At 43.7% G+C, this 23,979-nt stretch overlaps 1 protein-coding gene across 6 annotated transcripts in view; it reads left to right on the top strand.

Moving 5' to 3' along the window:
* Positions 1-7,108, top strand: part of PPP2R5E (protein phosphatase 2 regulatory subunit B'epsilon) — an 89,486-nt gene extending 82,378 nt beyond the window's left edge. For 4 of the 6 annotated variants that reach the window (XM_033174876.1, XM_033174804.1, XM_033135926.1 and 1 more), the window contains 3 exons: positions 2,524-2,625; positions 3,331-3,474; positions 5,916-7,108. In XM_033174876.1, the coding sequence (XP_033030767.1) occupies positions 2,524-2,625; positions 3,331-3,474; positions 5,916-6,015 (346 nt within the window). In that variant the 3' untranslated portion in view covers positions 6,016-7,108. Of the gene's footprint in view, positions 1-2,523; positions 2,630-3,330; positions 3,475-5,915 lie in introns of those variants that run through there. The other 2 variants (XM_033135773.1, XM_033135851.1) reach the window with 2 other exon arrangements.
* Positions 7,109-23,979: the final 16,871 nt, after the last annotated feature.

Below are 23,979 nucleotides of genomic sequence, written 5' to 3'. Positions count from 1 at the left end.
TGCACAATGAGAGTGGTGCTTTTGCAAGCACTTAGGATATTTACCTGAAGTGTATGCATGAAACTTGTTTCTGGGATACCATACAATTGAGAAAGTTGCAGTGTTTCTCGTATATAGTGCTAGCTGACCAGTATGGTGCTTGCAGTATGATGGAACAAGCTTGTAGGTGCTCCTCAGAGATCCTTGGAGGGAGAAGTTAAGAAGAGGAGAAAACTCTGGAATTGCAGAGATAATAAATCCCTGTACATAGTTGTAATGTGGCCCTGCCTCGTTGTATACTTGGTCACTTAGGAAAATAGATAAGGTTAAAACTTTTGGAAATTAGAGGAGACTTGGTTGGCTCCCCAAAGCAACTCTCATTATGATCTGGCTTATTTACTTGAAAAGTGATATTGGAACCTCTTCATAGATATTTGGTGCACAGCCATATTGTGAGCAAAAGTATGATGATTTCCAAGTTGGGACTATTACAGATCTTTGAACAGAAACATTTCATCTAGAGACTGGCAGAACCTGGAAAAGTTTTCACCCATTTGAAGGGTCCGTTTCTCAGAAATGGAAAGTTGTTTATTATTATTATTATTATTATTATTATTATTATTATTATTATTATTATTATTATTTTAAATTGCATTGATCATTGTTCAAACCAAGTTTCACAAAGCTGTTCACAATGCCATACCAACAGTTAAGACATAATATAATTTTGAAACTAAATGAAAACAAAAAAAATCATTTCATTTTTTTCAAAACAGCACAGAAACCCGCTGAAACAAGCAGCACCAGTTAGTAGTACCCAGCATGATATATCCATATTAAATACTGAATTGGGGGAAGCGCAAAGTTCATTCCACATCTTGAGCTAGCATATTGGCAGATGCTCTGATTCTGGTATTCCCTCCCCTCCCCCCCAAAAAAGTCTGAACTGTATTATTAAAAATCTAGCCGAAAGAATGAGAAGAATTTGCAGTTCACTGGGAGCAGGGAGGTTGGTTTACTGTGCTTCCTCAGACCGGTTGTGTGGAGGATTGTGTCACAGTTGAGTGATGTTGATGTCACTAGTACTTTGTGTATCAGGAACTTTGAAACAAAGGCTGTGCTAAGCATCAGTTAGGCAAGAGCAGCGCGGAATCTATCATAGAATCAGAGTTGGAAGGAACTGCTGAGGGCATAGCTGTCAACCTTTCCCCTTTTTTGCGGGAAATTCCCTTATTATAGCATTGGGAAACAGCAGGGAGGGTTGACAGCTATGGCTGAGGGTCATCTAGTCCAACCACCTGCAATGCAGGACTCCTGTCCACAGCTGTCCCGGGGGGGGGGGGCTGAACCGCCAACCTTCTGGCCAACAGCCAGATGCACTGACCTATTGCGCCGCAGAGATGTGCATCCCGTATTTTTAAAAGGTGCCTTTTGCTGCTCTGCAGCTATAACATTGCCACTTTACAGCAATATCCTCCAGATAAAACCTTAATACGATTTACTTTTGCCCTAGTCTTCAGAGCACTGCATTGATAAGCCCTGTTGTATTCTGTGGGGTCTGCAGTAGGAGACAGCATTGAGGTACACAGACAGGTCATCAAAAGCTTACTCAAGAGGGCTTATGGGAGATGAGTCCCTGATTTTCGTACACTTTCTTCTTCTGGGTCTCCTTAACAAGGACATGTAGTAAATTCAATAGGACTTACTTCTACGTGCATATATTGCACTGAGCTTCCACGGGGTAATAAAGGAAAAATGTAAACATAGTAGTCCTTTTTTAAATGGAATATGAGGTTCTCTGCTCCTCCTTAGTGCTTCTCTCATTCGATTTCCTTTTTCTAATTCTAGTCTTCCTTTCCCCCAGTCCTTTTTCTTATGGTTTCTTATGCCATTGTCCCAGCTTGTTAACCGCATAGTTGAAACCAAGGACTAGAGTTGACTAGAGAGAATCTTGAGGTTCCCAGTTCTTGGAGAATTTAGCTCTAGGCTGCACATATGAAAGGAAAGAAAAAGTTGGGATCACCTGCCTGGGTATTATACTATGGTGCCGTGCTAAGTTTAAATCTTCCTGCATTCTCTCCCTGTTTTCATATGTTTCTGCAAAACTTGAGTTCTAAACTTCAGTTGCCCCCTCTGCTCTTTCCCCACAAAGTAATGGCATCTTGAGTTTGGCTTATCGCTGTTTCTTCTACATTGAAACAAAATAGGAAATTCTTTCCAGTAGCACCTTAGAGACCAACTGAGTTTGTTCTTGGTATGAGCTTTCGTGTGCATGCACACTTCTTCAGATACATGAAACACTGCAGAATTTGAAAAGGCTCCACACACTATATTCAGCTGTGGTTGCTGACACTTCCCAGCACAATATTTATTGATGTAGGATCATGGATTTGGGGAAGACTGGAAGGGGGACACACCTTAGATGATGCCAGAGCTGTGTCTCCTATGACACAAATACATCAAATCAGAATGGTGTTGTTGACATGAAAAGATCTGTCCTGTTTGAACAGCAAATTAATGAACTCTTTCTTTCACAATCCACAGGGCTATTGTGGCTTTAGTATACAACGTGCTGAAGGCATTTATGGAAATGAACAGCGCCATGTTTGACGAGCTGACGGCCACTTACAAGTCAGATCGCCAGCGGTAACTTTCTACAGCCTTTTTTATTTTATTTTGTCAGCTGTGCATAAAGCCTGCTGTTTTTAGTTTTGGTTCTTTTTTTATTTAAACACTTTGCAGTAATTGCATAATTCCCACACATGATTGATTGCAATGCCTCATTCCCCCCCTCCCCGCATGCTCATTAGCCTGGCCCCTGCAAGACGTATAGATGGTTGTTTTTTTCCCTCCCCTTTATGAGATACAGTACCCATTGCGTAGCTTGTGAACTTGCATTCCTCACAGAACTTCTTTTGGCTCTATGTTCTTAAAGACTTAATTGTATCAAGAATTTCAGTAGTAAAAAATAAAACTAATTTCTTTTTTATTAAAAAAACAACAACAACCCCAAACTCATCAGTTCGCCTTCACTTTGCTTTGAAGATGGTGTCCAGAATGCATACAGGAACTCTTTGCGAGTCAAGAAAGCTTTCAGCAATTAACTCTCATAACTCGCGCCTGAACTTTATTGGAATCTCTAAGCAAAGTGACCCCCCCTTTTCTTCCCCAGCCTTCCTTGCTTTCCTTCTCCATAATATCTTGATACATTTAAGGCTTTGACATTGGTGGATCTAGAAGAAGTGCCATCCATACGATCATTAGTTGCACCTTAGTTTAAAATGTTTCTCTGTCTTTCCCTTAATCACCCTTCTCCAATTATAGTGCATCATCTTTTGTCTGAAATTTCAGCTTATCCAAAGCAGCAGGTGAAACTAATGAGGAAACTTCGGGAACTCCGGGCAGTTTGCGACTTGGTGAAAGTCGTGCCTTTTGTGAGACTCGGGGTTCCCACAAGCAAAGCGAAGGGTACTGTATGTCATCAAGCCTTGTTAGGTTAGTATAGCCTCTCACACGTTCTTGGAGGCCCTAATGTTGTTCAGTTCCGTCACCAGGCTGACAGCTCTCTGCTTAACATTAAAAAGAAAAGAAAACTCAAAGAAATGTGAATAGAGTACCCCTTAGCTTTTATGGACTTTATGCCTGTACACATAGCAAGTCAGTTATGCTTGATTTGTTAATGTTTTGTTTAAGCTAGGCTAGGCTTCTTACATAGTGCCCCAGGGTATCACTGGGATGCTGCTGTCTGGATGTGGCGCGCACCTTTTTGCAAACGTCACACAAGTTTCATCAAGAAACTGGTTAGACGCTTAACAATTGTTAGTGAAGTATTGATTGTGCTTCTGGCCATGGTTATTGGCGTTTGGTCACCTCAGAAGGTCAAAGCTGAGGCTTCCATCTACGTGCAGGAAACACATTGTTAAAATCATGACATCTTGGAGGCAAGGATCTGGAAAGCTATTTCATTCATGGAGAATCTCCGGCATGGTTTTCGACCTTTTTGTCTTTGAACAGCAGGGTCCCATGTCACACCATGATCAGCTTTGAACATTCACCTGGTCTCAAAAATGGTTTTCCGTGTGGCATTGCGGGGTGTTTGAGAAACACAAACCTTAAAGGCTCCCTCCTTCCAACTTTATGATTCTATGAGAGCCAGTGTGGTGTAGTGGTTAAGAGCGGTAGACTCGTAATCTGGGGAACCGGGTTCGCTTCCCCGCTCCTCCACATGCAGCTGCTGGGTGACCTTGGGCTAGTCACACTTCTCTGAAGTCTCTCAGCCCCACTCACCTCACAGAGTGTTTGTTGTGGGGGAGGAAGGGAAAGGAAAATGTTAGCCACTTTGAGACACCTTTGGGTAGTGATAAAGCGGGATATCAAATCCAAACTCTTCTTCTTCCCTGGCTACTATCACAGAACTCGATGCACTGTTATTTGGATTCCAGCAGTAAAAAAGACAAGGCATTGCTCAAGTAGAGGATACACTTTGCTAGGGAGTAAGCAGTATTGTTTTCACTGGTGCCTCCTCCATAATGAATAATGGTAGGATAGTAGTCCAGGATTGTTTTAACACAGTGTTTTTCAACCTTTTTTGGGCAAAGGCACACTTGTTTCATGAAAAAAATCACGAGGCACACCACCATTAGAAAATGTTAAAAAAATTAACTCTGTGCCTATATTGACTATATATAAAGTAATTCTCTTGAATAGGAATCAAATAAACACAATTTTCCCCACGGCACACCAGGCAACATCTCGTGGCACACTAGTGTGCCGCGGAACAGTGGTTGAAAAACACTGTTTTAACATACAGAACTTTGCCATTTTTAATTATGTACACTATGTATAGTTGATGATTGTGACATTATTTATTGCCTGCCAAGTCAATATATGGCATTTTTAAAAAGTTAAATAGCTATATTTTAATGTATTTTTAATCTTTTGCTGGAAGCCGCCCAGAGATGGATGGGGGTATAAATAATATATTATTATTATTATTATTATTATTATTATTATTATTATTATTATTATTATTAATTTCTACAATAGACTTGGGTATAATTCATTAGGTCTCCAGCAACTTGAAAGTTATGCACATATTCATTTTATGATCCTGAGAAATATAAAGGTTAAGTAGCAGTTTCTGTTTTGTGAAAGGTTGGACCTGGAATTTTGGTCACTTGTCTGGCTGCAGTTCCAGTGGTTTCATTGAAAAGAAGCTTAGGACAGTTTTCTGTAAATAATGATGAAGATAAGAGTGTATGGGGAAGGAGAGAACAAGAAATGGAATAATAATGTTTTTAAATTAAATAACTGATGCAATCCGATAAATAAAGAGAGATTCAATGAGTTCACTAGAAAGAAAAATAAAACTACTCGTCACGGATGACATGCATTGCCAAATGAAGCTCCACTGGCTTCCCATCTCCATAGTACTTGAAGGAACATAATAGGGCAATGTGGGTTTGTAATGGCTTCAAATACAGGAACACAATTCCTTATCCTCCAAAACGTCTGCAGTAGTGCATTTGGTATGTAATTGTTTTTATTCTACCTTTGTTTTGCTCTAGAAGGCAGGTTTTCATTAACTTGGATAACGAAATCCCAGTAAGTTCAGGACAAGACCAGCCGGCAAATAGAACAAGCGGTGTGATTCCGAAGTCTTGCCAGAGTGGGTAGCATCGGATGTTGAAAGGCACCCCCAGCTTGGGGTTGTTCCTGTGAATGCCTGGCACTGTTCAGTTGCGGGGTTCTTGTGTGTGTGCAGTCTTAAGAGGTTTCAGAGAAAATGCAAAACGTTGGGACACCCCAGCTCATGGTTGTATCTCTAGCGCCGTTTTCTTTCTCTAGCTGTACTCATGTAAGAAACAAGGTGAAACAAGACTCGTGAAAACCTGGCTTTTCTCTAATGCTGCTCCCCCCCCCCTTTAATTTAACAGCGAGAAGAAAAAGGAGAAGGAACGTGAAGAACTATGGAAGAAACTGGAGGATTTGGAACTAAAGCGGGGTCTTAGACGGGATGGAATAATTCCAACTTAACAAAAAGCAGCAAAGCAGCATTTAAATAACCTGTGGAGTCACACATGTATGTAGTAGAAGATGGAGCAACAGTTTTCTGTATTGTGCAACTTTACAGTAGATTTCACATTTGTTTCATTATTACAACAGCACTGTATATATCTGTCTCTAAGTAAAGGAAAACAAACAAACAAACAAAAAGAACTTCAATCCAAAGTTTGGACAACAGATGGACTTCTCAGAACTTTGCAAAAATAATCATTGTTTTAACCCTTCTTTAAACCAGTCTTCAAAAGATCTGTCGAAATTGCTATGTCCAAATTCCATTGTCAGGACCTCTTCCTTATTTATCATTAGCAGAGAGTGATACAACTTCAAATGTGAACAATCTTAAATTTAGCTTGTCTTTCTGCTAAACTGTTAAATGTATTTATAGTAAAAGAGAGGAAAAAAAAAGATTGTCATTTTCTTATGAGTTTGTGTAACATCTTTCTCCTCCGGATTACTATGCTGTAATTTGACTTGGATTCTTTTGTTTTTGTTTTTTCCCTTTTTTTTGCACATCTTCATGAGTTGAATGTTTATACAGATCAGGGCCGTTAAAAAAAAAATAGAGGTCCTTAAAATGCTAAGAGTTTGTTCTGGTATACGCAAGTTTTGAGTACCAGACGTGCTTTGGTGCTCCTTCAGTGTGAACATTACGAGTAACTATAATGTGGTTATGGACGGACTGGGGAGGTGTACATTGGGAATTTGTCAATGAATCAGTTGCTTGCGAATCCCAGCTCACCTCCCCAATCCTTATCAAAGTGTGCAGTGGCCACAACGCAGACTTCAGTATCCGACCAGTATTAAGCTGTACACGGTTGATAAAATGGCCAGATTTGTCTTAGAAATACTGAGGATAAATTATTGCATTGCTATACATTTTCTTTAGGCTATTTGGAAATAATAAAAAAAGAGTACATCTTTAAAAAAAATTGATCGTGTATGGTCATCATGGAGCTAATATGGGGGTGCGGTGGGGGGTGGGGAGTTGAGCAGACAGGTTGGATTGTTTGAAGTTGTTGCCTTACCTTTCTAAATATTTATTAAACATTCCAGCCAAAAAAGGGGGGGGGGGAAAGATTCTGTGGTGGTTTTTGCAACTCGTGTTTCTCATCACAGCAACATCTTTGTGTTTTGAGCTGGAATGGATTATGGATAACACACTTCAGCATTCTGAACTTGGGTGCTCATTTCCTAATTACTGTATTTGTTACCAAAAGTGGTTCTACAAAAATACTATTGGGGGGGGGGAGAGAGAATATTCCAATTCTGGCAAACCTAATGTCTTGAGTATTAATAATAAAATTTTAAATGATTTTATATCAAAGGTGCATTGTGACCAAATTGTTTAAGGTTAAAAACAAAGCAAAAAAATATATATATGGAAAAAAAGAGAGGGCTGTATAATAAATATACATTACTGGCTATCTGCTTTGTATTTAAAAGTGGAATCTCACATCTTTGGTAGATAAAATGCTGATAAGACTTGTGTACAGTATATATTTAGCTAATGCAGGTACATTATTATATACCGTAAGGTATGTGTTTTTCAGGATTTTTCTCCAGGATGCTTTTGAACTGTTATAGACAACATATGACAACAATGATTGATAATCCTAAACCATTGATCCAGCAGTATTTACAGTATAAAGCTGAATTGGTGTTCATAAGTCTTTTGTGATAGTTGCAAACATGAATTTACAACCTGTTGCCATTGATAGAAGTACAGTATAAATACGAGCTTGTATATTTTTCTTCCTGCCATTTAAATATTTGGTAGAATTGGGGGTTTCTTGTTTCCAGGCCAAATAAATAAATAAATAAAATGAGAGAGCAGGGAGATTTCCCCCCTCTCTGTCAGACGGACTACTGTTTCGGGGTTATCAGGTCACAGTTTGTACATGTGAGTCTTTGCACATGGATATTGTAAACTCGAGAGCTTTGTAAAAACTTGACACTGCTAATACATTGGGAGGGGTGGGGGAGGGCGGGTGGAAACCAGAAGTAAACTAGTCATATGCAACACCAAACACAACATGGTTTAATGGGATTAAGCTAAACCTCTTTTAAGAACATTGACTGGGACTCAATGTATACATTGGCAGATGCTGCCATAGGTGAAACGTTCTATTTAAAAAAAAAAAAGTGCTGGAGCAAAAGGTGCAAGCTGAAATACTGAAGATGAAATAAATTTATAACAAATCATATCCCTTAGACCTCCTTGATTTTGACCAGTCTTTTGTTTCTGCTACAGATTTTGAAGTTAACCCGTGCCTAAAATAGGCTTAGAACATTACACACCTGACTAAAACATTTTACAGTAGTGAAAAGCATACTAAAGCAGCAGTGTAAATGTTATGATGATGGTATTAAAACACACACATGCGTAATTAGGAAAAAAGTGGAAGGTCAGTTGATGACTTGGGTCAGGGTAGGTGCTGTGGATATAATTCCTGTTCCGTTAACACGGCCTTAACCTCTAGTTTGAAGAGATGGGGAGGGATTTGAAGTTCACGGGTCATTTCCCATTCCCCCAAAGGAGCAACGTGCTGGCCACATGACTCCCGGATATTTGCAGTCATCTTGCAACGGGGGACACATTCCAGGCCGTTTGTCCCATAGTCACCTAGGTGCTGAACACTCTTCATGAACCCAGGGCCTGTTTCTTAGAAGGTATGGAAATTCAGCCTGAGAACCAGCCTTCCTTTGAGCAAAGAAATAAATACAACAAAGAGACTAGAACGCAGCTCCCAGGGTCAACAAATGATCCTCCTGGACTGTATGTAAGTAAAAAAAGAGTCAGGCGGGAGATAGTTTGGGGCAGACTGAGAAAGGGCCTCATCTAGGGCCGGCGCACCCATGAGGCAAGGTGGTGGGACCGCCTCAGGCAGCAGCATCCCCAGGGGCAGCAGATCCCAAGGTCAGTTTTCCTCCCTCCTCTGTTCCTGATGTAGACCTCCTATGGTGGGGAGTGGGGCGTCATTTTGTGGTTCCGCCTCAGGTGCAAAAACCTATGTGGCTGGCCCTGGCCCAGCCCGCCTTAATGAAGCAGCCTACACTGGGAAAACAAAACGCTTTTCAAGCACAGATATTTTAATCTGCCTTTTAAAACACATGAAATGCTTGAGGCACCAGGAAACGCAGCATTGTGTCTGTGCACCGAGCTTAAATTATGTTTACATCCGCAGGATCTCTTACTATTATAGGGGAGCCACAGTCATGCACTTTAAAAAATATTATTTATTTTTTCATATTACATTGCACTACACGTGTATCACAGCCACCACCCTTTCCCCCCATATCTTTATATATCGTCAATCAATCATATTTATTCCTTTCTCCCTCCTCCCACTTCCCTCCGCCCCAACTCGATTTCCTTCCTGTTATATTAGTCACAGTAATCTTTGCATCCTATAATCTTCCCAAATTTTCTATGTATTCTTATTTTCCATCTTTACAAATTTTTCTTCTAGCGCTTCACATTTTAATCTAGGCATGTTAGCATATCTTTTTTTTTTGAGCAATACTTTACCATATAATCATCAAAACATTTCCACTCCCTTTTAAATTTTTGATTTGGCTGATTTCTAATAATAGCCGTTAATTTTGCCAAAACGAAATATTCATTTAATTTACAAATCCATTCCTCCTTTGTGGGTATAGTTTGTGATTTCCATTTAGTAGCTATCACTACTCTAGCAGCTACTCTATCACTACTCTAGCAGCTGTACTTGCTTATAGGGGGAACCCCCCCCCCCCCGTGTTATCATCTAACAGTCCAAGAAGGTGTGCTTTGTTAATGATATTTTCAACATCTTCCTTAATTCTTCATGTACTTTATTTAATTTATTTAATTCTTCATGTACTTCATGTACTTTTGGGTTCATGTCCATGCACTTTAAAAGCCTTTTGTATGTGGGGCATGGAAATCAAGTCAATAGCTGTGATCCCCCAGTCCAAGGGTAGCCTGTGTTCTGCTGCAGTTGGACTCCATCTCCCATCAGCCTCAGCCAGGAAGGCCCCAAGGCCAGGGATAATGGCAGTTGTATTCCAGTAACCTCTGGAGGGCTGAACTTTGGCTATGCCTGCAGGCATGGGGAACCTGTGGTTTTCCAGGTATGGCTGAACTACAACTCCCATCTTCCCTAGCAGTTCGCCCTGCATGCTGGGGCTGATGGGAGATTTGATTCAATTTTTTTAAAAAAACAACATTTCTATGTCACTTCTCATTCAGATGAGTCGTAAAGCGGCTCACAAATGGCAAATACAGTGGTAGCTCGGGTTACAAACACTTCGGGTTACAGACTCTCCTAACCCAGAAGTAGGGCCTCAGGTTAAGAACTTTACCTCAGGATGAGAACAGGAACCACATGGCGGCAGCGGGAGGCCCCATTAGCTAAAGTGGTTGTTGTTGTTGTTGTTCAGTCGTTCAGTCGTGTCCGACTCTTCGTGACCCCATGGACCAGAGCACGCCAGGCACGCCTATCCTTCACTGCCTCCCGCAGTTTGGCCAAACTCATGTTAGTAGCTTCAAGAATACTGTCCAACCATCTCATCCTTTGTCGTCCCCTTCTCCTTGTGCCCTCCATCTTTCCCAACATCAGGGTCTTTTCCAGGGAGTCTTCTCTTCTCATGAGGTGGCCAAAGTACTGGAGCCTCAACTTCAGGATCTGTCCTTCTAGTGAGCACTCAGGGCCGATTTCCTTGAGAATGGATAGGTTTGACCTTCTTGCAGTCCATGGGACTCTCAAGAGTCTCCTCCAGCACCATAATTCAAAAGCATCAATTCTTCGGCGATCAGCCTTCTTGATGGTCCAGCTCTCACTTCCGTACATTACTACTGGGAAGACCATAGCTTTAACTATACGGACCTTTGTTGGCAAGGTGATGTCTTTGCTTTTTAAGATGCTGTCTAGGTTTGTCATTGCTTTTCTCCCAAGAAGCAGGCGTCTTCTAATTTCGTGACTGCTGTCACCATCTGCAGTGATCATGGAACCCAAGAAAGTGAAATCTCTCACTGCCTCCATTTCTTCCCCTTCTATTTGCCAGGAGGTGATGGGACCAGTGCCCAGGATCTTAGTTTTTTTGATGTTGAGCTTCAGACCATATTTTGCGCTTTCCTCTTTCACCCTCATTAAAAGGTTCTTCAATTCCTCCTCACTTTCTGCCATCAAGGTTGTATCATCAGCATATCTGAGGTTGTTGATATTTTTTCCGGCAATCTTAATTCCGGTTTGGGATTCATCCAGCCCAGCCTTTCGCATGATGAATTCTGCATATAAGTTAAATAAGCAGGGAGACAATATACAGCCTTGTCGTACTCCTTTCCCAATTTTGAACCAATCAGTTATTCCATATCCAGTTCTAACTGTAGCTTCTTGTCCCACATACAGATTTCTCAGGAGACGGATGAGGTGATCAGGCACTCCCATTTCTTTAAGAACTTTCCATAGTTTGCTGTGGTCGACACAGTCAAATGCTTTTGCGTAGTCAATGAAGCAGAAGTAGATGTTTTTCTGGAACTCTCTAGCTTTCTCTATAATCCAGCGCATGTTTGCAATTTGGTCTCTGGTTCCTCTGCCCCTTCGAAATCCAGCTTGCACTTCTGGGAGTTCTCGGTCCACGTACTGCTTAAGCCTGCCTTGTAGAATTTTAAGCATAACCTTGCTAGCGTGTGAAATGAGTGCAATTGTGCGGTAGTTAGAGCATTCTTTGGCACTGCCCTTCTTTGGGATTGGGATGTAAACTGATCTTCTCCAATCCTCTGGCCACTGCTGAGTTTTCCAAACTTGCTGGCATATTGAGTGTAGCACCTTAACAGCATCATCTTTTAGGATTTTAAATAGTTCAGCTGGAATATCATCACTTCCACTGGCCTTGTTGTTAGCAAGGCTTTCTAAGGCCCATTTGACTTCACTCTCCAGGATGTCTGGCTCAAGGTCAGCAACCACACTACCTGGGGTGTATGAGACCTCTATATCTTTCTGGTATAGTTCCTCTGTGTATTCTTGCCACCTCTTCTTGATGTCTTCTGCTTCTGTTAGGTCCTTTCCACTTTTGTCCTTAATTGTGGTAATCTTTGTATGAAATGTTCCTTTCATATCTCCAATTTTCTTGAACAGATCTCTGGTTTTTCCCATTCTGTTATTTTCCTCTATTTCTTTGCATTGCTCGTTTAGAAAGGCCCTCTTGTCTCTCCTTGCTATTCTTTGGAAATCTGCATTCAATTTCCTGTATCTTTCACTGTCTCCCTCGCATTTTGCTTGCCTTCTCTCCCCCGCTATTTTTAAAGCCTCATTGGACAGCCACTTTGCTCTCTTGCATTTCTTTTTCATTGGGATGGTTTTCGTTGCTGCCTCCTGTATAATGTTACGAGCCTCCATCCACAGTTCTTCAGGCACTCTATCCACCAAATCTAAGTCCTTAAACCTGTTTTTCACTTCAACTGTGTATTCATAAGGAACTCCATGGACAAAGACAACAGGCTAAAGTGGTACCTCAGGTTAAGAATGGATCTCCGGAACGAATTAAGTTCGTAACCAGAGGTACCACTGTAATAACCATAGAACAAATCGTACAGAGCAATTAACAACTCGTCAGTTTAAATGACTACAATCCACAAAATGCTGCCTGTGCAACAACTAAAAAACCCCCAACTAGCTTAACGGCACAATTGCAACAAAGGCCATATGATAGGATTCACAAAGTACAGCATTCGCAATCTATAAAATGTTAACAAAATGGCAACCAAAAAAGATAACCCCAAGACTCAGCCAGGAAGGCCCTGGCTTTAAGCGGAGGCTTGACAGCCACCTGTCAGGAATGCTTTGATGGTGTTTCCTGCTTGGCAGGGGGTTGGACTGGATGGCCCTTGGGGTCTCTTCCATCTCTAGGATTCTATGGGACTCATAATCTTTCGATCGATTGAACCCAGCCGCCTCATGATTGTAGACAAAGTCTCTCTCCTTTCACAGTTCTTCCTCTGGAAATGGCTCCCTTATGAAGGATTGCCCCTCGTGGGGTTTTGGATCACGCTTTGCTGCTGCTGCTGCTGCTGCTGCTGCTGCTGCTGCTGCTGCTTAAAAAAAAACTTATTACATATAGGATAAGGTTGCATTTTATGATTTAGCCGGGAGAGGGCAGCAGAAGCTCAGTTTCTCCTCAGGAATGCTGTCGCCCATAATAATATATATATACAGTGGTACCTCAGGTTACATAGGCTACAGATTACATACGCTTCAGGTTACATACTCCGATAACCCAGAAATAACGCTTCAGGTTAAGAACTTTGCTTCAGGATACGAACAGAAATTGTGCTCTGGCGGCGCAGCGGGAGGCCCCATTAGCTAAAGCGGTGCTTCAGGTTAAGAACGGTTTCAGGTTAAGAACGGACCTCCGGAACGAATTAAATTCTTAACCAGAGGTACCGCTGTATATATATTTAAAGAGAATGAAAAAGCATGCAAGCTCTCTGCTGGTGGGTAGGGAGAAGCCTTTGCATTCTGAGGCCTCCACCTGCAGAGCACAGTGATCTAGTGGTGATATAAGGGGGTGAGGCAATCTTTCAGGTATCCTGACCCTAAGCTGCTTTATAAATCAAAACCACCACCTTGAACTTCGCCTGGTAGCTAATTATTTCCATGGTGGGGTAAAGTGTTGGCAATATCCTGCTCCAGTGAGCAGTTGAGCTGCCACATTGAGCACCAGCTGCAGATTCTGGACCAACCTCAAGGGCAGCCCCACAATAGGGTACATTGCAGTAATCCAGCCTGGGTGTTACCATTGCATGGATGGCAGCAGTCAAGCTATCTTGGTCCAGAAATGGATGTAGTTTGACCACTCAAAGCTGCTAGAAGTCACCTGGCCCTCTTGTGACAAAGTTGGAACCAGGAGCACCCCCAAATTACGAACCTGCTCTTTTGAGGAAAGTATCCATCCAAAGCAGGCGATTGTCATAGTACTGCTCTATTCTGCCTTGGTCAGACCACACCTGGAATACTGTGTCCAATTCTGGGCACCACAATTTAAGAAGGATGTTGACACGCTGGAACAGGTGCAGAGGAGGGCGACCAAGATGATGATGATGATGATGATAATATTTATTATTTGTACCCCGCCCATCTGGCTGGATTTCCTCAGCCACTCTGGGCGGCTTCCAACAAAAATCAGATACAAAAATATCACACATTAAAAACTTCCCTAAAAGGGGCTGCCTTCAGGTATTTTCTGAATGTCAGGTAGTTGTTTATCTCCTTGACCTGTGATGGGAGGGCGTTCCACAGGGCGGGCGCCACTACCGAGAAGGCCCTCTGTCTGGTTCCCTGTAGCTTTGCTTCTCGCAGTGAGGGAACCGCCAGAAGGCCCTCAGCACTGGATCAAGGGACTGGAAACCTAGCCTGATGAGGAGTGGTTGAAGGAGCCTGAGAATAGGGGACCGAGGAGATATGATAGCCATCTTCAGAGATCTTAACGGCTGTAACATGGAAGAGGGAACAAGCTTGTTTTCTCCTGCTCCAGAGGGTAGGACCTGAACCAATGGATTCCAGGTACAAGAAAAGAGATTCCGACTAAACACCAGGAAGAACTTTCTGACTGTAAGAGCTGTCCAGCAGTGGAACAGACTCCCACAAGAAGTGGTGGACTCCCCTTTGGTGGTTTTCAATACAGAGGTTGGATGGCCATCTGTCATGGATGCTTTAGCTCAGGGGTGGCCAACTCCCAAGAGACTGCGATCTACTCACAGAGTTAAAAACCGGCAGTGTTCTACCCCCCTTTTTTGGGGTTCAGGTCAAAGTTGTTGAGTTTTTTCAGGGAGGAGGTAAAATGTTGAGCTTTTAGGGGAACCACAGTTCAGCTTCTTTGGGGGGAGTCAATGATCTACCAGTGATCTACCACAGACGTCTACCGGTAGATCACAATCTACCTGTTGGACATGCCTGCTTTAGCTGATACTCCCCTGCTTTGCAGGGGGTTAGACTAGATGACCCTTGGGGGTCCCTTCCAACTTGACAATTCTATAATTGCATCCAGACTCAGAAACCACCCACTCACAGCACCTTCATATTGCCATCATTCATTCATCTGAGCTCCTGGCACGAGGGTTTGCATGGCCTCTCTTGATTCAGACGTGGCTGAGAATATACCTGAGCTGGGTATATTCGGTGCACGGTTGATCCTACCGTCTCTCCCAGCTTGGAACAGTCACTCCCAGCTCTGCCTGCAATTTGAGATTGGGTAAAGCACCCTCCACTTCTCTAAAGTCTGTCTCTATGTTGTAGTATGTGGTAGTTTTTCAGCTGGGAGCCGGAACTGCTTCCCTGTGTTCTTGTGTGTCCTATATTTTCCTATCTCTAAGCTGTGGTTGCAGAGGGTGTCCTGTTTTGATGCCTCGCAGCACCGTTTGTTTACGGATTCCAGCTGCAGGGCAGCAATGCCTTTGCTGCAGGGATAAGAATCCTCGGTCAAACCCATGCTATGCATTCAAAGCATATTTATTGGCATTTGTCTCGGGAGACAATGGAGTGCGCGTCCGGGGGTGAAGCCAAATTGCTCTGTTAGCAGCACTTACCCGGGACATAAGCCTGGGCAGTGTGTATCGAGTTTGTGGGCTGCACAGACGACATGACTCCCCTCTTGGCCTTCCTAACAGTCATTTGCTCTCTCCTCCCAAGAATTCTGGGAACTGTAGTACTCCCAGTACTCTATACAAGCTGCACACCTTTAGGGGAAGCCATAGTGTAAAAGGTCCTTAAATGAATGGTTTGGATACGCCCCTAGTTTTAGAAACTGCTTAGAGGCCATTTTGGCACCTAAGCAGCATATAAGCTAACAACAACAAGAAAATTATCTCAGGAATGGAGAATCTATGGACCTCCAGATATTGTTGGACATGCCGTTGGGGGTTGTCGGAAGTTGTCATCCAAAAACATGGGGAGGGCCGCAGGTTCACCACCCTTTTCCGAAGAGGACAATTATTTGGGAAAGTTTTCATCCTGACTTCTGAGAATTACCCTTCCTGGCTTGCTTCACTGAGGAGGAAACGTGGAACCCAGACAGCGCTAATTAGTTCACAGATTATCTCACAGACACAAAGACGATATTATGACATCCTTTGCACACGTCTGTCATTAGACAATAATTGATTCGCACATGGCCTGTGATTTCAGAGTAGATTCCAAGTGCCGATGATCACTGAACTAACGGCTCTCCTCGGCGTGACAAAGGAAACACTGTTTTCTTTCTGAAATCCAGTCGACGCAGGTCGCTTGCTCCTCCTTTAAAAACAATGCACCATTAAACAGCACTCAGCTTTGGCTCCCAGTACGTTTCTGAGCACAATTCAAAGTGTTGGTGTTGGCCTTTAAAGCCCTAAACAGCCTGGGTCCCGTATACCTGAAGGAGCATCTCCACCCCCATCATTCAGCCCGGACACTGAGATCCAGCGCCGAGGGCCTTCTGGCAGTTCCCTCATTGCGAGATGTGAGGTTACAGGGAACTAGACAGGGCCTTTTCGGTAGTGGCGCCCACCCTGTGGAACACCCTTCCACCTGATGTCAAAGAAATAAGCAGCTATCCTATTTTTAAGAGACATCTGAAGGCAGCCCTGTTTAGGGACGTTTTTAATATCTAACGCTGTATTGTTTTAACATTCGTTTGGGAGCCACCCAGAGTGGCTGGGGAAGCTCAGCCAGATGGGCGGGGTACAAATAATAAATTGTTGTTGTTGTTGTTGTTGTTGTTGTTGTTGTTGTTGTTGTTGTCAGGGCCTATCCAGATCTCATTGGTGTTCTGAAAACCCACACAGAACCAAGCAAGTTCAGGAATGGCCCCCAACCCCCCCAGCAGTCAGGGTGACGGAAAACCTTCTGCTTCACCAACTCGGCATAAGGGGATGCATTCTGCAGAGCTTTGCTGCTAGAGGCCAGGGAGACGGGCGACAAATGTGGATATCGGAAATGGGGTGATGCCCTTTGCGGGGTTCCGTCTGAGGCAGCCACCTCACCCAGCCTCATGGGTGGGCCAGTTCTGCAGATGCTTCTCCTGTCTAAGGATAGGGCCGGCACCAACGGTGAAGCTTTAGATGAATTGCCTCCATCCCAGACACGAAATAAACTCTTTGGGTAGTTTCAGGCTTGGCTAGAAGGAATGATCCCTTCACAGTAGGGTGAGGAATGGAGGGCAGGGGTGGAGATATGACTCTAAAAATAAACAAGATCTTTTCTTTTTTAAATGAAAGTATCCCCCTCCAGTTCAGGCTCACCCACACCCTTGCGTAAGTTTTCCGACCATGATGCAACCGGCTGGATTTCTTGCCCTAGTAACGAATTCAGAGCCGACTAAAAGGGAGAGCACGAATCCCTCTCAATGGCTTAGTTGCGAACTTCTGTTTTCCCTGGCAATTAAGCCAAACAGATACATTTTGCCACCTGTTCACAATGGCAGCTTGAATGCTGTTCCATTAAGCTTAGCGGACGCAGTCTGCACAGGTCACAACCAAGTGTGTTAAAACGAGCGGCTGTCTCATGGTTCTTTTTCCTGTCGAGACAAACTGGATGATAGAATTGTAGAACTGGAAGGGAACTTGGTGGTCAACCAGTTCAACCCCCCCTGCAATGCAGGAATTATCAGCTAAATAATCCCTGACGGATGGCCATCCAACCTCTCTTTAAAAACCTCCAAGGAAGGAGAGTCCACCACCTTCGGTTCTGCTGTTGAGCAGCTCTTAACCGTCAGAAAGTTATTCCAAATGTTTAGTCGGAATCTGCTTTCTTGTAATTTGAATCCTACCCTCTGGAGCAGCAGAAAACAAGTTTGCATCATCTTCTATGTGACAGCCCTTCAGAAATTTGAAGGTGCCTATCAGATCACCTCTCAGTCTCCTCTTATCCAGGCTAAACACCCCCACGTCACTCAACTGTTCTTTGTGAGACTTGATTTCCAGACCCTTGATCATCTTGGTTGCCCTCTGTGCTCCTTATAGTTTGTCAATATCTTTCTTCTTTTAGGTAGATGATACATCTTTTTAAGATATCTGGGAGGGTTGATCTAGAAGACATTGAGGTCCCTTCCATCTCTAGGGCTACACCCATACATTTAAAAGGCATTTAAAGCACATAACTCCCCCCTAAAAATCCTGGGAACCTTAGTTTGCCAAGGGTGCTGGAAATTCTAGCTTTACGCTGGGTAAACCACTGTTCCCAGGAATCCTTTTTTGGGGGAAGTGATTTAAAGGTATGGTATAGGAGTTACCTAAATTACAATGCTTCTGTTTTTTGTATATTTTAGCCATTTATACCCCCCCTCTTAGGGACGTGGGTGGCGCTGTGGGTTAAACCACAGAGCCTAGTGCTTGCTGATCAGAAGGTCGGCGGTTTGAATCCCCGCGACGGGGCGAGCTCTCGTTGCTCGGTCCCTGCTCCTGCCCACCTAGCAGTTTGAAAGCACGTCAAAGTGCAAGTAGATAAATAGGTACTGCTCTGGCGGGAAGGTAAACGGCATTTCTGTGCACTGCTCTGGTTCACCAGAAGCGGCTTTGTCATGCTGGCCACATGACCTGGAAGCTGTACGCCGGCTCCCTCGGCCAGTAACGCGAGATGAGCGCCGCAACCCCAGAGTTGGACACGACTGGACCTAACGGTCAGGGGTCCTTTTACCTTTGCCTTTTTATACCCCTCTTAATTATCTTAGATTCTAAGCTGCATATGTAAACAATTACAAAAAGTGCAATTAAAACTAATCACAAGAACAGCACACTTCCTTAAAGGGCCTACTGAAATGCAGAGGCCTTTAAACAATTTACAGCTTAAGTAAATTTAAAACAAACGAATGAATGCATTTGTATTCTGCCTTTCCTTCAAAGAACTCAAGATGATTCTCCCCAATCCTCGTTTCATCTTCCCAACAACCCTGCAAGGTAGGTAAGGTGGAGAGGCAGCGACTGGCTCAGGGTCACCCAATGAGTTTCATGGATGAGTGGGGACTGGACCCTTGGTCTCCCAGGTTGTGGCCCAGCAACCTAATCGCTACAGCGCACCCCCGTAGGCTTTGCCTGCCATCGAAAGGATGCCAGGCACCAGAAGGTTTAGCCATGCTGGCAATATTTTAAGATGTCAGAAAGGAGCCGGCCTATAATGCTGCAGTGTCACTATTGTTCCAGTCCTTGACCTCCTCTGACCCTGCTCTTCCTATAATTGCCCTTAGCAAATCCTGTCCAACTCAATGGCCCCGGAAAATCCATCTCTCCCACCTTAGTCTTTTTGGGGCATGGCTTTTTCCAGAAGGAGCTTCTCCGCGTGACAAAGTTTGATGCCAATGAAAATAAGTTGGAAACGTCGCTTTTGAGAATAGCATCGCATTTACTGGAAACATAAGCAGGAACTACTTGACTCAGTTCTGATTAATTAACTGAAAGGGGAAAGTCGGATCAATTTCACAATGGCCTCGGTTGTGAACTCTCTTGAGTTCCGATGGAATTGAGCACAGATCAAGAGCTGATAAGAGGAAAATTACTTTATTTTGGCACAAACCAAGAGTTTGCACTCAAAAAAGGAGCAGAGATTAATCTGGGTAAAGCTATCATTGGAAGAATAAGGAGAAGAAGAAGAAGAAGTAGCAGAAGAAGAAGAATGGATGGAGGGAGGGAGGGAGGGAGGGAGGGAGGGAGGGAGGAAGGAAGGAAGGAAGGAAGGAAGGAAGGAAGGAAGGAAGGAAGGAAGGAAGACATTCTATCGATCATCACAAAACAACTCAACCCTTTTCCACCTGGGCAGGATATGGGTGGTGATATACCTGCAGGTTGAAGGTCAAACCAACCTGTGCAAACAGCAGTTCCAGGTGGCAGTTAGCAAGGCACTATGCATGTATGTACTGATGCATTTACCTTTTACCCCAATCCTCAGCCGAAAAGTCTCTAAAACCAGCTTATGTGCAATCCATTGAAACAAGACAGTCCTTGCCTACAGGCAGATAACCCAAAAAATTAAATACACAACATAAAAGGTAACAGGACTGTGGAGGGAAGAGGAAAGCAGTAGACCCCATCATCAATTCTTTAAAGTTAAATAGTACTTTTTATCATGACCAGGTGGGGCAGGGAACAGTTCAGGGACAGTAGAGTCTAATTGAGCTGTTCTCTGAGCAGGTAGCAGGGCTCATAAAATCCATTTCATGTATTGGGCATCCTTGCCTTGGAATTCTTATGCTGCTCATAATTGGTTGGAGATGAGTTGTGGCTCAGAGGTAGGGGGGGATGCTTTGAATGCAGAGGGTCATGGGTTCGATTCCTGACGCCTGCAGGCAGGGCTGGAAAAGACTTCCTGTCTGAAACTCTGGAAACCTCAGAGATGGAAGCCACCTTCTGGTCCAATCCTCCCAGACATGTTTTAAAAATGTAACTATCTATTTAAAAGAAGATGGATATTGAGATGCTGGAGGAGGGCAACCAAGACAACCAAGGGGCTGGAAACCAAGTCTTAGGAGGAACGCTTGAAGGAGCTGGGTATGTTTAGCTTGGAAAAGAGGAGACCGAGAGGAGAAACAATAGGCCTCTTCAAATATCTCAAGGGCTGTCCCATGGAAGAGGGAACAAGCTTGTTTTCTCCTGCTCTGGAGGGTAGGACCTGAACCAATGGCTTCAAGTTACAAGAAAGGAGATTCCGACTAAACACCAGGAAAAACTTTATGAAGGTAAGAGCTGTTTAACAGTGGAACAGACCACCTTAGAAGGTAATGACCTCTCCTTCATGGCAGGCTTTTAAAGAGAGGTTGGATGGCCATCTGTCAGGCATGTTCAAAGTCTGTTTCAGGGGCCTAATCCGGTCCGCTGGTCGGTTAAATCCAGCCCCTGGGGTTTATTTCCTGGGGTAAAATCCTAAAAAAACCTCAACAACTTCAACCCTAAAAAAGCTCAACAACTATGGTTGGCCCTTTGGCCGGCCCTCAAAGAAGAAGAAGAAGAAGAAGAAGAAGAAGAAGAAGAAGAAGAAGAAGAAGAAGAAGAATTTGGATTTGATATCCCACTTTATCACTACCCGAAGGAGTCTCAAAGCGGCTAACATTCTCCTTTCCCTCCATCCCTCACAACAAACACTCTGTGAGGTGAGTGGGGCTGAGAGACTTCAGAAAAGTGTGACTAGCTCAAGGTCACCCAGCAGCTGCATGTGGAGGAGCGGAGACGCGAACCCGGTTCCCCAGATTACGAGTCTACCGCTCTTAACCACTCCACCCCACTGGCTCTCACACAGCCCTTCACTTCATCAAATCTGGCTCTCTTTGAAAAAAGTTTGGACAGCACTGCATCTGTGGTCATCTTTAGCTGTGATTCCTGCATTGCAGGAAGTTGGACTAGCCAACCTTTGTGGTTACTTCCAACTCTACAATTCGATGGTTCTGTAGGTCCAAGTATGCTTCTTCTCCCCACTCCCTTAGGTCAAAACTATTGTTTTAGCTGTATGCAATTTTAGGCAGATTTAAGCACTTAAAACCCATTGGATGAAACTACTGAGATCTCTTTGAACAGGTGGACAGCGTTATTTTCACAGATGTTGAATTGGTTTCACTCCCAACTATAACTTGTGTTTTGTTCACGAGCACATTCTTTGCATGCATTTTAGGCTAAGGGAAACACTCCGACTTCTTGCAACTGTCTCTCCTCTTGGAGCAGCAAGCAGGGAGGCAGGCAGGCAGCTCCCCACCCCTCCCCAAAAGCTTTTTTTTTATTGCCTTGGTGATAAATAAAGTTTGCAATCTTGGAAACCTTTTTTTAATTTTTAATTTTTTTAAAGGATGTAGTAGCATGTCAGAATGAGGTTTTCTTTTCCAGCCTGCTGGTCAGGAACAATAGGAAAATCAAACCACCCAACGATGACATAAGATACAGAGTCTCTATGGTTGTAAAGCTTCAACTTCAGTCTCCGAGCCAGAGGGAAGGGATTATGGGATTCAGACCGTTTCATTGTCACATGAGCCTTTCCACAAGAAATAGAAAGCAAGGTGGAATATAGGAGTTTCTGAAAGAAAGTAAGATGGGTGTGTGCTTCTCTGTATTGAAAAGATGAGATGGTCCCGATCCATAGAAATGGCAGTAAATTCCCAGATGATTGGCATGGATCACTCCTGATTTACCTATGCAGAAGTAGATTCATATGCGGCACAATGACCAAAGATGCCCTGGCCCTCGCTGCTGGTTGAGGAACTCATCTGCTTTCATGCATAAATCTGAGTGATACCTGGGCAAGGCCCCCAATGAGGGTGGGCATCCTCCACCCAGTCAGACTGAACATAATTTAAGAACAAGTTTAATAGCACTAGTTACAGGTAGGTAGCCATGTTGGTCTGCCGTACTCAAAACAAAATAAAAAATAAAAAATTCCTTCCAGTAGCACCTTAGAGACCAACTAAGTTTGTTCTTGGTATGAGCTTTCGTGTGCATGCATGATGATCAAAAGGATGAGAGGCACTGGATGGGCTGCCGAGAGAAGGCTGAGTCTGTAGATTTCAACTTCTTCCCTCCCCCCAATTTCCCAATTTCTTAAATTCACTCCTCCACATAAGTTTGCAATTTTTAAAGGAAGTCCTAATGAAAATTCACCAGCATTTTTGTTGCAAATTTCACCCAAAACTTATATTTTTAGGCATACAGTTTGGCTGAATAGATACAAATTTTTGCAAAGCACATGTTCCCTAACTTTCCCTAATATAATGCATTTCGTATGTTATTTTCACAAAACATATGCGTTTCTATGAACGCTTTACCCTAGCACACTTTTTTTTTTTACACATTCCCTGGCTGGAGAACTGCATTGCAAAATCCAGAGAAGCATGAATTTCAATGTATGCCTGTGGTTTCCGGTGCCATCTTGTTCCGGAAAGTTCAAATCAGGTAAACTCACCTTTACTGAATTGAAGTTATCCCCCATCTCGAACTGAGGAATGTCGGTGGGAGTCAGGTACACCCACATTGGTTCTTTAGTTTATGTGGTTAATAAGCTGCAATACAGTTGTACCTCAGAAATTGAACAGAATCTCTTTCCCTTCTGGTGTGGTGTTCTGTACATAGTAAGCTTAGTGTTAAGTTTTAGACTTATTATAAGTTATTGTAAGTTTAAGTTGGGACGCGGGTGGCGCTGTGGGTTAAACCACAGATCCTAGGGCTTGCCGATCAGAAGGTCAGCGGTTCGAATCCCCGCGATGGGGTGAGCTCCTGTTTCTTGGCCCCAGCTCCTGCCAACCTAGCAGTTTGAAAGCATGTCAAAGTGCAAGTAGATAAATAGTTACAGCTCTGGCGGGAAGGTAAACGCTGTTTCCGTACACTGCTCTGGTTTGTCAGAAGCGGCTTAGTCATGCTGGCCACATGACCCGGAAGCTGTACGCCGGCTCCCTCAGCCAGTAAAGCGAGATGAGCACCGCAACCCCAGAGTCATCCGCAACTGGACCTAATGGTCAGGGGCCCTTTACCTTTGAAGAAGAAGAAGAAGAGTTTGGATTTGATATCCCGCTTTTCACTACCCGAAGGAGTCTCAAAGCGGCTAACATTCTCCTTTCCCTTCCTCCCCTACAACAAACACTCTGTGAGGTGAGTGGGGCTGAGAGACTTCAGAGAAGTGTGACTAGCCCAAGGTCACCCAGCAGCTGCATGTGGAGGAGTGGAGACGTGAACACAGATAACGAGTCTACCACTCTTAACCACTACACCACACTTTGACTACCACACATTGGAATCTGTTCTGGATCAATATTGAGTAGAATTCCATGACAAACCACTGGACTAGTTAAACAATTTCAGATGGTCTCCTTACCATCAGAGTTTGGACCCAGTGGCAGACTTCATGCTCCGGGGGCGGGGGAGGGAAGCAGGTGGGGGCGGCGCTGGTGCGCGTTCTGGGGGTGCGGCGTGCCAGTCGCATGGCCGTGGTGCGTGTTCTGGGGCCATGGCGCGCC

Source organism: Lacerta agilis, chromosome 1, assembly GCF_009819535.1.
Source record: "Lacerta agilis isolate rLacAgi1 chromosome 1, rLacAgi1.pri, whole genome shotgun sequence".
Taxonomy (NCBI): Eukaryota; Metazoa; Chordata; class Lepidosauria; order Squamata; family Lacertidae; genus Lacerta; species Lacerta agilis.
This window is presented reverse-complemented; position numbering and strand designations above follow the sequence as displayed.